The sequence below is a fragment of the Phasianus colchicus genome, chromosome 11 (genome assembly GCF_987193195.1).
Source record: "Phasianus colchicus chromosome 11, bPhaCol1.hap1.1, whole genome shotgun sequence".
NCBI lineage: Eukaryota > Metazoa > Chordata > Aves > Galliformes > Phasianidae > Phasianus > Phasianus colchicus.
In genome coordinates, this window is record NC_143446.1 from 20182508 (window position 1) to 20195741 (window position 13234).

Here is a 13234-nt window from a genome sequence, read left to right on the forward strand (position 1 = left end):
GGTTGCTCACAGTCTCATCCAGCCTCGCCTTCAGTGCTGCCAGGAAGGGGGCATCCTCAACCTCTCCATGCAACCTGCTCCAGTGACACCCACACAGTGTGTGCTGAGGACACCTACAAACTACACCACAGCAGCTTTAGCCAAGGATGTGTCAGCCCCCAGAGCCCCCCCCAGGCCACGGGGTCCCTCCAGCACAGCCCCTTTAAGGGCACCGATGCAACACAACATTAATTTTAGCCTGGAGCACAGCCAGGGCGTGGGGCAGCTGCTCAGCTCTCACAGCCTGCCCTCTGCACTGCCCCAGCACTGCAGCCAGCAGCACCAGAGCCATGGCTGAGGAACAGAGAGAGCTGGAGGAGAGGATCATCATCAAGGACCAGCACATCAAGGAGATCGACCTGGTGAACAGAGATCCAAAGAGGATCAACGAAGACGTTGTAAAGGTAAGGACTTCCTGAGCACTGCTTTTAGGACACTAGCTCCCTCCCCATTGCACGGAGTGTAAGCAGCCAGGGCTTCATCGCTGCCACAAGGGCAGGGGCTGCACTGCAGGTGGTGGGGGGAGAAGAACAGCCACAGCCTCTGGCCCTACAGTGCACATGGCCCCACTGATGCTGTAGTTCTATTCCTTGAATGTCCTGCCCGTCTCCACGGGCCTGAAAACATTTGGGGCTGCCCTCACTGGTCACAGCAGTGGGTAGCCAAAAATAAAATGGGGTCAGCCCATACCGCTGCTTGAAAGGGAACCTTTGAAAAAAGTTGAGAAGTCGCTAATGTTCAAGGCTCAGCAGTCCGAGCAGCAGAGCACTGAGATGAGCACTGTCCTGTTTGCAAGAAGACCGTTTCCCCTGCATGCCAGCATAGAGTGCAGCAACCCACCTCTATTTTTGATCAAAAGGAGCACATGTCTCTGAAAAGGGAGAGGAGAGAGAGGAAAGGGAAAAGAAAAGCCTCTTCCTAAGCACTGGCCACTGAAACTTGTCTGCTCTGTCAGTCATGTAATGGGATTTGTTAGACTAACACTGGGGTAAGGTTGGCCCAAAGTAGGGCAGGAGGAGAGGGATGAGTTTTATTAAAACTACTTTGAGATCAAAGCACATGGCACACCAGGAGGGATGGCACAGCCCAAACTGCTCACAAAACTTCTGAGCAAGCTGTGACCTCGATGGCAGCAGCAAAAAGCATTTGTGTGCTGAAACGCTTTGTTTTCCAGCTGAAACCCAGGCAGTGCCCTGAGGGGCTGCGCAGTGACAGCCAGAGCTGGGCACTCTGCAGGGGGAGGTGTGCCTGCAGGCCCTGACCGCTGCCCACCTCCGTGCAGAGCTGCTGGGGATAAGGGCCAGCTGTGGGAAGGGGATGCAGGGCAGGAGCAGCACGCAGCGCCTACAGCAAGGCCCTCTCCCCAGCCACAGGCCATTCCCATCCCCTTTTCCTACTCAAGCTCCAAAAACCCTGCAGAGGATTTTCCAGCCCACCAACTCATGTAATTACGCTACTTCCTCTGCTTTCAAAGCATTTGATGAAGCCACCTCACATTCTTCCAGCCCCAAAAATAGACCAGATGATAAGCTGGGCAGGGAAAGGCACAGCCACAGCCCCGGCACTGCTGTGCCCTGGAACAGCATGGGCAGCCAAAGCCTGGGCAACAGCACACCAGAAAACACCCTGGGCGTACATCAGAGCCATACAGGGAGGGGCAGCAGCCTCGCAGGCAGAAGGGCACCCACCTGCAGGCAGCAAATTCCTGTCACACACACAGCAGCACGTAGCAAAACCCTGAAGCCTCCAGCCTCCTCCCAGCCACGAGGCACGATGTGCAGGTGGTGCCTGGGGGCACTCGCTGAAGGCTGTGGGGCAGAGCCCAGCTCAGGATTCAGCCGGTGTCCGATCTCTCCTCAATAGCCCCTCCTGATACATAGGAAGCAAAAGGAAGAGAGAAGGACAGACTCCTTCTTATAGCCTGCCACTGCCCTCACTAATTATCCCCTGATTAGCTGGCCAGGCAGCTGGAACCTGTTTGGATCCCGGCTGGGCAGGGTCTGGAGGGGAGGGGGGCTGCTCATCTGTGCCCGCCTGCACCCACCCACAGGGCTGTTCTTTCCCAGCCCATGTCAGTGTCTGTCCTGGTGCCTGCTGCCAGCCCCAGGAAATTCAAGGTGATGCAGAATGATCTTATGATCAAAGAGCTTCCAAAAACAGAAGAGATGTTGCAGTTGGACATAAATGCATAAGCAGACATGTCAGCCTAACCAAGGAAAGGTGCTTTTTCTGAAGAGAATTGGCTTGGTTCATGCATTCCCTAAAAATGGCTTCCAACGCAGTGAGGTCTGTGCATGATTTGGAGGCTTTTAGGAATATTTGCAATGCAGAGATGCTCCCAATGGCCGCGTATAGCAATGATATCCCTGCAAGGACATGGCCAGGCTGATCCCTCCCTCTTCAGCAGAATGCAAACAGGCAGAACTGGGTATCTCGCCTCTAGATGTATAATAAGAAAATTGTAGATCAGGAGGACCGTGGGGTTTTACAGACACCTCCTGCGTGTGGGCAGCTTATGTCCTTGAATGCTAAAAGAACATAGGAATGGGCTCTGGCTTCCTTAAGTATGGCTGTGCCCACCCCTGCCTGTGGCCATGTCCTGTGCCTGTGGGCACGGTGCAGTGCTGGGCACGAGGCCCCTCCAGCCTGGGCATCACATCTGTGCTCACCCTGTGATGGAACCACTCCCTCCCCCGAGCTGTCCCTGCACACAGCAGCTCCTGCACCTTGCTTTGTGCCAACACTCCCTCTCTCCATCCCATGCCAGGTGGATTTCGAGGATGTGATAGCTGAGCCCGTGGGGACGTATAGCTTTGACGGTGTCTGGAAAAGCAGCTACACCACCTTCACCGTCAGCAAGTATTGGTGCTACCGGCTGCTCTCGGCCGTGCTGGGCATCCCCCTGGCTGTGGTCTGGGGCTTCCTCTTCGCCCTCATCTCTTTCTGCCATATCTGGGCGGTGGTGCCCTGCATCAAGAGCTACCTGATTGAGATCCAGTGCGTCAGCCGCATCTACTCCCTCTGCATCCACACCTTCTGTGACCCGCTCTTTGAGGCGCTCTCCAAGATCTGCAGTAACGTCAGGGTTGTGCTGCGGAAGGAAACCTAAATCCCAGCAGCACCACAACCGCCGCGCTGTGCCGGTCCCCGAGCAGCCACAGTGCAACCACAGCAGTCGGGTCTCTGCTGCAGTGCTGGGGCTCTGGGCACAGCTGTCCTTGGGATGTCAAGGACACGGAGGCACTTGTGTGCTCTACTGGTGCTGCCCGAAGCGCTGTGCTGAACCAGGGCCCAGGAGGTCTCTCTGTTAAGATATTATTCTCAATTTATTCTTCCCTCGGCTCCCAACAAGTACTTGAGGCCAAAGTCTCTCCCAGTGTGATGCCATGGAGAGAGGCATAGTTTGCGTGGTGCTCCTCTGCTGTGGGGTCGTGGAGCTCTGCTGCCCTCAGCAACATAGCGCTGATACTGCACAGCACTGCGCCTCGGGATGGCTGCATGTAATAAAGGATATTTGAATGTTTGTAGGAAAAAAATGTTTCTGAAAACACTTTATCACAGGTATTTTTTTAAAGGTTTTTGTTGGAATAAAAATAATTTAAAGCCATGTTGGAATTATATTCTTTTTAGCGTGTAGCCGTTGTTCTACTTGTTCCCACCCCAAGCCGAATCCCAGCCCAGCTCCCACCACCTCCCATCCCTACAGCCCCACAAGCAGCACATGCTGCCCTGCTGCAGTGCCTCTGATTCCCTTTGGCCCTTTGAGACTGTGGTTGGTGTCCTGTGGCGACAAATCCCTGGACCCCACCCTGCCCTGCCCCACTGCCGGGAGAAAGAAGATGAACATGGGGGAAAAAAGGCTTTGGAAACGCCTTATATCAGTCTGGTGGAAGGTGCTGAGATGGGCTGTGTGTGCTGACAGCCCACTTGAAGCTCCTGGAAAAACATGGAAAGAAACGCCACAACATGGCAGGTGACAATGTATGTGTTGGTGACAGTGAAAAAAGAAACTGGTACAGATTTCAGTGCGCTTTTTGTACCCACTCCCAACACTAAGGCTGAGCCTTGCTGCACCCACGGGGTTGCAGGCAGTGAGGGGAGCAGCACTGGGCCCCCCCCAGCACCGCCTCATGCAGCCCATGGAGCACTGCACACAGCACTCAGCACACCGCCCTGTGCTCAGCAGCACCCTCACACCATGTGAAATGCATCACAGCCATCCATGGCCTTCGTCCTTAGGCACAGTGCTCCTCCCGCACCTCCCCTCCATCAAGACACGGTCAGAAAGTTTTATTTACAGGTATTCCTTAACAATTAAAAAACCCATGCTGTGAGCATGACTTTGTGCGTTACAAAGCAAGAAGGTTGCATTGGTGGAAAAGATCAAACGCTATCAGCTGCAAACCCAGAAAAGTGCTTGGCCTCGGGGGACCAGATGGCAGCTCCTCAACCCCACGGAGCCCACTGTAACCCAAATGCCTTAGGAGAAGCCTGGAGCACGCTCAGCAGATGTATTATTGCACAGATCCCCAGTCCCATGCTGGCATTACTCCTGCCAGCCCGCGGTGCCCACCCTCAGCCCCGTCCCAGATGAGCTCCGTGCAGGAGGGGCTCTGATGACGGTCTGTGCATTAAAGCCACCAGTGGGAACGGGCTCATGTGCTGCTCAGCCCCGCACAGCCCTGAGCACGGAGCTCCCCTCGCCGCTGCCCAGCCCGACGCCGCGCGCTGCCCGCACTCTCCCGCACACACGTCTGTACACCTACATATTTACACTGCACTCCCCTCTCGCAGTCCCAGTGTTTCCCAGCACTCGGCCCGGTGTGTCCTCACGTGGCGGGCGGCTGCGCCAGGCTGCGCTGGCTGCTGCTGCGGCAGCTGAGCACGAAGGAGGACGAATGGCTCTTCCTGCCCACGCTCAGCTCGCAGGCCGGCCGAGCCTTCAGGTACCGCGCGGAGCAGCAGAGGAAGCGCCGCATCAGGTCGTGGAACAGGTGCCCTGTGTACAGCATGTAGATCCAGGGGTTGCAGCAGCTGTTGAGGCTGGCCAGCAGCATGGCGATGATGAAGGGAGAGGCTGCAAGGCAGAAAGCGCGTCAGGGTGCGGGGGGTGAGGAATTCCCCTGTGGGCCCTCAGCGCCCGCGCTGCCGCTGTGAATGCAAACACCGGGAGGAGGGCAGAGCCATGGCCACAGCACCGCGCTGGCACGGCACAAAGCGCTTTCCCTCCCAAGAGCCCAGAGCTCAGACCGGCTCCATCCCATCAGAACAGGGCTGCGGACCCACAGCCGTGCCATCCCCCAGCTCTGTGCCCCCGCCCTGCTCTCCCTGTGCCCTGCTGGAAGCACCGGCAGCGAGGTGTCTGGCTTGAGTCTGGCTGTGCCTGTTCCCTCTCCGCTTCAGCCAAAACGCACTCACACCTCTGAAACCAGAAGAAAAGCACAAACTGTGGGTCTAGTTTCCAAATCCACCTTTAACCCGCTCACCCACAGTTCCTGCTCTAGGAACTGCTAGACAACTGCTCCAGCTGCTCTTCATCAATAAAGTAAAGGGAAACTGCTGAAAACCCGTGGTGAGAGAACTGAGGCACATCACAGCATTTCAATCCACTTTAGAAAAAAAGATATAAATCCATCTTTCGCCAACTCAGCTCTTCTGCCTCTGGTGCTGATAAATTGCACTTCATAGTGCACGGCTGCACCATTGGAAGGGGCCCCCAGGAGCACCTCGAGAGCCAGCTCGGCCTGCCAAGGCAAGGGCTGGGGACATTATGTGGCAGGGATAGGGATGTCACATGGAGGGACTCCCTGCTCTGTTCTGGGGCCAGCAGAGGCAGACACGGCCGCAGTCTGTGAGCAGCTGCAGCTGGGAGACCGGTGCTCCGTGCAGCCCTCGGACGAAGCACCAGCGTGTTTGCTCGCTGATGGGTCAGGAGAAGCCCTGGGGCTGCGGGTTGGACACACAGTGAAAGGGAAAGACACGGCATCGTCAGCGTCTGAAAATCAGACATTCGGGCTAGACTTCATTAGATAGAAAACCAAGAAAGAGCTGTCGGGAGCATCCGGGAGGGCTTAAAAAGCTGTGCTGAACATCCACACCTGCAATAAGTGAGCAGAGAGAAGCAAGAAAGGCACAGCGAGGGCGGCTGGAGCCGGGCAGGAGAGCTGCTCCAGCGGCTGGGAGGGCACACGCAGGGCCGCGGGGACATCGCGGTGCCACCAACAGCCCGTTACTGGCAGGCGGGCGGACCGGACACAGCCGCAGAGCACAGAGCCGCAGCCCGGTGTTGGCCTCCGGCAGCCCCACACCGCGCACTGCCGCTGGTGCCCAAAGAGCTGCCCCTGAGCGCACTTTGCTGTCCTTCCTCGCAGCTCACAAAGTTGTGCAGAGCTTTTCCGCACGCGGCTTTTCCCAGACGCGGGGACGCTCCCCGTGCAGGGGCAGCAGCGGCTCGCACAGCACGCGGATCTGAGCCGGGCGGTGAGTCTCACTGCTTGCAGCCCCGGGGACGGCAGCAGCAGCCAGCACCGAGCTTAAAATATAGCAAAGCAGTGACACCGCACCCAGGAGGCAAAACCTTGCACTTAACTCAGAGGGCTTTTGGACGACCTGTGCTCCATCCAGAGCCATACAGAAGCAGCACAGTGCCCGGGCGGGTGGGAACAGAGGGGAGGGACGGGAGGGAAGAAGAGTTGGAAACAAAGAATCAGCGGCGACAGAGCGGTACCGCAGGAAAAAAAAGGATTCGGCACGGGAGACACGCGGCTCCAGTGAGGGGAGCGCAGGGGCAGCCGCTGCCGCCTCTCCCGGTGCTGTTCCACGCTCAGAACCTCTCCTCGCCCCCCACAGGCCCCCGGGACGTTGCTGTCTCTCTCAGCCCCCGGCCCGGACCGCTGCAGTCTCTGCACGCACACAGCCGGGGGGGAGGACGTACCTTCCTGCGGAGCGTTGGTGTCCCACACCGACCACATCTGCACGAAGAAGAAGGGCGTCCAGCACACGATGAACGCCAGCACGATGATGAAGGTCATTTTGACCGTCCGGATCTTGGCTTTGGAGATGAGCCGCGTGCTGCTGACCCTGGCAAACGCCGCTCCGCCGCGGGCGGTGGAGCTCAGCCCCCCGGGGGGCCCGTGGGCCGTCTTCAGCTTCACGTTCTGCCAGATTTTGAAGCTGATTAAGCCGTAGCAGACGCTCAGCATCAACACTGGGATGATGTAGACCATGAGGGTTATCCAGGTGACATAGGCTTTGGGTCCCCAGGGCTGGATGAAGTCAGCCCAGCAGTCGTACACTCCGTTCCCCACATCCCGCAGGGAAAAGATGTGGATCTGGGGGATGCTGACCAGCAGGCACAGCAGCCAGGTGAGCAGGACGGAGACCCGGTCCGCCCGCCTATGCAGGGACCGCAGCGGCTGACAGATGGCCAAGCAGCGGTCCAGGGACATCAGCAGGAGCATGTAGGTGGAGGCGAACATCCCCACCACCTGCAAGTACTTGATCAGCCGGCAAAGGAAGTCGGGGCCGTAGAACCTGAAGGTGATGTCCCATATGAGCTGGGGCAGGACCTGGAAAACGGCCACCACCAGGTCGGCGATGCTCAGGTGCTTCATGAAGAAGTACATGCGGGAGTGCTTCTGCCGGGTGGTGTGGATGGCCAGCAGCACGCACAGGTTGCCGCTCAGGGCGAGGAAGAGGATGAGGCAGAGCACGGTCACCTCCACCTTGGCCATGTCCTCGTTCCTCTTCAGGGGGTCCGCGGTGCCGTTCCTGACGGTCGCCCTGTCCTCGGGCTGCAGGCTGCCGTTCCCCAGCGTGCCGTTGGCCCACAGGCCGCTCCCCGCCAGGTACAACTTCTCCATGGCCGCCCCGCATAGAGCCGAGCACCTCTCGGCCCCTCACGGCCCCGCTCCCCGCAGCGCCGCGTCCCCCCCGGGCGGCTGTGCCCGGAGAGCCCCCCGGCAGCCGCCCCCCCCCGGCCCCCCCCGAGTCTCCCGCCGCATCCGCAGCCCGCGGACCCGACGCGACAGCAACGCGCGAGGAGCGGCACGCGGGGGGGGCGGCAGAGGAGCGCAGCGCCGTCCGGCCGGCAATCACCGGCCCCGCCGCTGCCGCACGCGGCTCCACCGCGAGGAGCGCGGAGAGGACCCCCAGCCCCGGGCGGGGCGGGGATAGGGATGGGGATGGGGAGGGGGCCGGCTCCGTCCCGCCCCGCCCGCGGGCACGGATGGGACCGAGGTGGGTCCCGCCCGCTCGGAGCTGCCGCGAGAGGGAGCGGCAGCGCCGCGCCGTGCAGCCCCCGACCCCGATCCGCGCTCGGGGAGCTCCGCCCGGGGGGGACCCAAGGAGGATCCCCTCTGCGCGGCGGCCGGCAGCGGCGGTTTTGGGCTCTGACGCTGGAAAAGAGCGGCGCGTCCCTGAGCGATGCTGGGTTCGGGGCTCTCCGCCGGGGTGTCCCCGTGCATCGGGGGGGAGCGGATGGCAGCTGCGCGCCGCTGCTCGCGCTGTGCTGCCTGGCAGCCGGAGCGGCGGCGACCCCCGAGGAGTTTTGCTTTCGAGATTATCTGCGAGTACTGCTAAATCACCGCTAGAAAGGAAAAAATACGCGGCCACGTTCTATACCGTTTGCCGTCAGTGCCGACCTCAGCCCTCGCTTGGCGGGGCACAGCAGTGTTTTCTCAGGGCTCGCTGCCCCGCACGGCTGCAGCACCGCGCACCTCTGCCTGCCTTTCCCCGCAGCAGCGGCCACGCGGGGCACCTTTTCACCGCGCAGCCCCGAGCGGCCTCCCAGCACAGCGCTGCCGCCGTCCCACCGCGCTGCTCCCCGACAGCCCCGCCGCTCCCACCCTTCGGCCCCGAATAAACATCCCCGCAGTTATTTTTAAAGATTTTTGGGAACCTTTTGCTCTGTGCGAGATGTAAAAATGTTAAACGCTTTGGCAAGTTCTTCCCTCCAGGGTTCACGCTTTTCCTCCTCCGGGCAATAAAACGCTGTGGGAATCGCTGAAGATTGCAGCTCACCATGGGCAATGCTTTTTTTTTTTTTTTTTTTTTCCCCTCGTTCTGCCTTTTTCAGGAGAGTTCTGTAGAAGGAAGAGACCTCGGCGAGATCCTGGCTGTGGTGGAGTCAGGGAGAGCTCTGAGCTGCCTTCGGGTTCGGCGCTGCTCCTTCGGCGTCCCGCTACAGCTGCAGGTTGTGCTGGGGGCGGGTTGGGGCGGCCGCGCTGCTGCCACACACCTGAGGTGTGGACCCTGGGATGGAGCAGCATTGCCCACTCCGTGCTGTCAGAGGGGCATCAGCCCCAGCTACAAGGAGCTCTCCGTGGGATAGGATGGAGCTCCTGGATGCAGACCACAGCCTGTGCTGCTTCTGGTGCCCGGGGAGCTCTGCCGGGGCTCGTTCCATTTGTCTCCTTGCCAACGCCAAACCTGATGCTATGTCCATTCTGATCTAAAGGTGCAGGAGGGACCTACTGAGCTGCTGAGGGGAAGGGCTGCACTCCTGGTTGTCCAAACACGGGCTTTAAGGTGTGAAAGGTTTCCATCAGCCGCACTTGGAATGTGCTGGCTCTGGGTGAGGCTCCATGCTGACATCTGCACAGAGCACTGCGTGGGCTGCAGAGCCAGGCCAGGGGCTGAATGCTCTGCATCCACACCCTGGCAGAGCAGCAGGGAGTGCCTGTGGCCCCTGCCAGAGGGCTGTGATTTACTTCTCCCCACCACAGAGGGGGATCAAACCAGGAGAGCAGGTGCTGCAAGCCACATGCTACATGTGCACCCTGAAGGGAAGCCTGCAGCCCTTCGCTGGCACAGGGGTACCGCAGCACTGCCTGCAGCTTTCCTCTCCATCTCCTTTGCACCCTCAGCTCCCAGCAGGCACATCCCTCAGGTTTGGGGCTGGACAGCCCCACTCAGAGCTCTGCCTTCATGAGGCCTGCCTACAGTGAGCAGCGCAGACAGCATCTCCATCCATATGAGTTTCTCCTCTCCCGGGTGGCTCAGAGACATACGTCACTCACTGGGTTTTGGCACCTGCCCCACCTATTATACAATATCTGACTCTCCCACGTGTTTCCTCATCTATTACCCCGAGTTTTGGCTGTCACCACTTGGCAGCTGACATGTTGTTTTACCAAGCCACAAAGATTCACCCAAAAGCAAAGTGCTTCGGCAGAGAATGAGTTCCTGCAGTGTCCCAGGGTGCTCCCCAAGCAGTGGGACCTGCAGTTCTGCACGAGGACAGGCGGTCACCTTCACCATGTGCAGCTCTTCTCACAGCTGTGGGCTGAGACCGAGCCCAGCACTCACTGGTGGGGGCCATGCTGTTCTATCCCTGCCCTGTCCCGTCCCATCCCTGTGCCACCCCTCCCAGCCTAGTTGGGCAGCTCTCCTCACCTCCAGGGCTGAGCAGTGCTGCTGTCCCTTTGGTGTGCAGAGCAGGAGGTGCAGCGGGCAGAAATCACAGGACTTGTTCTTTTGAACTTTCCCCTCATCAGCTTTTTCAGTTCCTGTTTAAGGGAAACCCCGACCCATCCTCATAACCACTAATTCCAGTCAAAACAAACTTCCTCTGCAGTTGCCAGCTGCCATAATGAATTATTTCACGGTGCCCATAAATGCTGCTTTGAGCAGCTGAGGCTGTCAGCATCAGATGTGAACCAGCTCCCACAGGTATCTCCCCGGCAGGACCCGGCCCTGCACGGCACGGAGCGGCGCCTGCAGGCACGGGGCAGATGGGCAGCTCCCACCCCGACAACAGCAGCGCAGTCACTGAGAAATCAGAACCCTCTGCTGATAACTGCACGTGGCTGCTGCCTGCTGCTGTGCATGCTGCAGGAGCCCTTCTGACCGTGCAGCTCCAAACCGCGTTTCTGAAAGGCACCGCTGCTTTGTGTTTATCCCCTTCGAAAGCTGGAGATGCGTGAGAGCCCGATGCAGTTCCATCACGCTACCCACACGTCAACTTTCTGGCACCAATTAGTGAGGGCACGGTGCGGCTGGGCGGCACGGTGGGACATCCGCAGCTGCTCTGCACGATGCCATGAGAGGGTCCGGCCGTGGGGCTGCAGCTACAGCCTGCGATGTCTGCGTGGGAAGGGGACCGCAGGAGCAGGACGTGCCGCTCCGCAGCACCGGGAGCACCGACCCACTGCCAGACCAGCGCGGGGACGGGAGCGGGGATACCCCGCAGCTCCATCTGCAGGCAGAGCTCCCGGCAATGAGGAAACAAACAAACTGCGCTGAGGCAAAGAGGCCTGAGAGAATCACAGGGTTTTCTGAGTCACCCCCCACTCCTTCCAGCTTTAATACATCTACAACGCCGCCGAGCTGGGAAGATATTTATTTTAAAAATACATGCGTTGGAATAATCAAAAGCGCCAAGGCTAAATTTAATTTCAATTTACTGCAGCATCCGAAATAGCAGTTTTTCCAATAGCTCTCTGGAATCCCAACTTTACAGCCCCCATGGCACACGGGTCTGGCAATGCTTCAGGTCCCAGCCACGGCCGCTCAGGCGCAGCTCTCACCCACGGCTGCAGCCATTGCAGGCGCTGTGCAGTGGGACGGGATGCTCACCTGCTGCTCCTGCCCGCTCCCTCCTGCCTACCCCGTGTCGCTGGCACTCAGCCTGCAGGAGGCCCGGCTTTGGTGACTTCCCTACAGACACTGAGATGTGTGTTCCTGTGCACACACTGCCCAGAAAAGGCAGAACACTGCTGTGGTAACAAAACTGCTGAATGTTATCATATTTAGATGAGGGTGGGGAATGAGGATAGAGAAAAGAATGGTTCTCCTGTGCTTCACAGGTGGGCACAGGAATAACGTGGCAGCCGTGACTGAAATCCCTATGGATCAATCCATTGGTGCTCTGATCTCCTAGCAATACAAAATACAGCATTACTGCATCCAGAACACCCACTGAAAGTCCATTATGTCAGTAAGCTCTGTGATGTGGGATAACATTACCCACAATTAGGGCCTGTGATGAGGGACAGCATTACACACCTGGAGGTGCAGGAAAGGTTGGCCCTGGGACGTGCTGTGTCACAGTGCATGTGACCCCATCCGACCTCCCAGGCACACCCCAGGGCACAGCAGTGTGCCACCAATGAGAAAGGCTCCATCCCACACTGTTAGCAGCAAACAAACCCAAGGAAGAACAGAGCAGAACCGCCATCATTCCAGCATTCCTGCTCCATGCCACGCACAGCTGCAGCTCTGCGCAGCAGCTGTGCCAGGAGCGGATCTGCCTTTGGAATCTGCATCAAAGCATTACTTGAAGGGGAAAAGCTGCAGGGACCGACTGCACACAGACAGGTGCTGCAGTCTCAGGGCTTCTCAACAGAAGAGAACTTGCACGAGTTCCTGCTGTGCATCAGGACCATTTCTTCCCTCCCTCCCTTCATTTATCTGGGAACACTGAGTCCCAGCCGCCAGCGCAGAGCGCTCCGTGCTGAGATCCGTTTCCATCGTGTCACTGTGAGGTTCAAGGGAGTCAAACCATTTCCTCCAGAGGAATCCCCTCCTTCTGAAAGCCTCTGCTCCCGCGGTCTGAACACTGCTGGCATCAAGCCAGCACCGTCACCAATTACCTCAGTAACCATCCCCAGTAAGAAGGCAGTACTGCACGTGGGACCTCCTGAAGGTGCACTTCTCGTGTGTGCGCCTCTGTACCAAATCAAACTCGGTTATCCCAAATCACTGCTAAAAAAGGAAATCTGAAAACGCAGCCCAAAATTCAGGACCAATCTGGAGCAGAGGAAAGGGACGGAGGGTTTCGGGTGCTTATGAAGCAGTCAGAACAATGCAGCAGTAAATTCTGTGGGACCTGCAAAACCAGAGCACAAAGCAACATATTCCTGAGCCTCATGTTGGTGCTGTGGGACATCCCCCCACACACAGGTGGGACCACTCACACACTGCAGCTCGTGGGCAGCTACAGAACCCTGCGGTGTCTGTATGAGACAGAATGAGGCACAGCTATGTGAGTGAGCATCACATCTTCTCGTGTTCTAAGAAAGCCAGAGGAACCAGAACAAAAACTAAGCATATATGCATACTGATTTTAATACAGATTCACATGTAAATTATGTGATTAATGCATGCACATTTGTATGAAGGAAACAGAACTGATTTTACTGCTTATCACCACCTCAGCAAAATCTGTGCCGTCTGATAAGAGGGATGCAGCCCT

At 58.2% G+C, this 13234-nt stretch overlaps 2 protein-coding genes across 2 annotated transcripts; one reads left to right on the forward strand and one right to left on the reverse strand.

Moving 5' to 3' along the window:
- The first annotated feature begins 250 nt into the window (after nt 1-250).
- On the forward strand, nt 251-3618 carry CAV3 (caveolin 3). Its single transcript, XM_031605410.2, has 2 exons — nt 251-443; nt 2807-3618. Exons 1-2 carry the CDS (start codon nt 330-332, stop codon nt 3146-3148), a joined length of 456 nt encoding a protein of 151 aa, XP_031461270.1. The 5' UTR covers nt 251-329; the 3' UTR covers nt 3149-3618.
- Nucleotides 3619-3709: 91 nt separating this feature from the next.
- OXTR (oxytocin receptor) lies at nt 3710-7981 on the reverse strand. The gene is made up of 2 exons (XM_031605397.2): nt 6974-7981; nt 3710-5116 (listed from the first exon to the last, which is right to left on the reverse strand). Exons 1-2 carry the CDS (start codon nt 7899-7901, stop codon nt 4869-4871), a joined length of 1176 nt encoding a protein of 391 aa, XP_031461257.2. The 5' UTR covers nt 7902-7981; the 3' UTR covers nt 3710-4868.
- Between the last annotated feature and the right edge of the window lie 5253 nt (nt 7982-13234).

Coding starts and splice junctions, on each gene's coding strand:
- CAV3 (XM_031605410.2), top strand. CDS start 330: ATGGCTGAGGAACAGAGAGAGCTGGAGGAGAGGATCATCATCAAGGAC. Junction 444..2,806: donor TCAACGAAGACGTTGTAAAG/GTAAGGACTTCC, acceptor ATCCCATGCCAG/GTGGATTTCGAGGATGTGAT.
- OXTR (XM_031605397.2), bottom strand. CDS start 7,901: ATGGAGAAGTTGTACCTGGCGGGGAGCGGCCTGTGGGCCAACGGCACG. Junction 5,117..6,973: donor CACCAACGCTCCGCAGGAAG/GTACGTCCTCCC, acceptor TCTGCCTTGCAG/CCTCTCCCTTCATCATCGCC.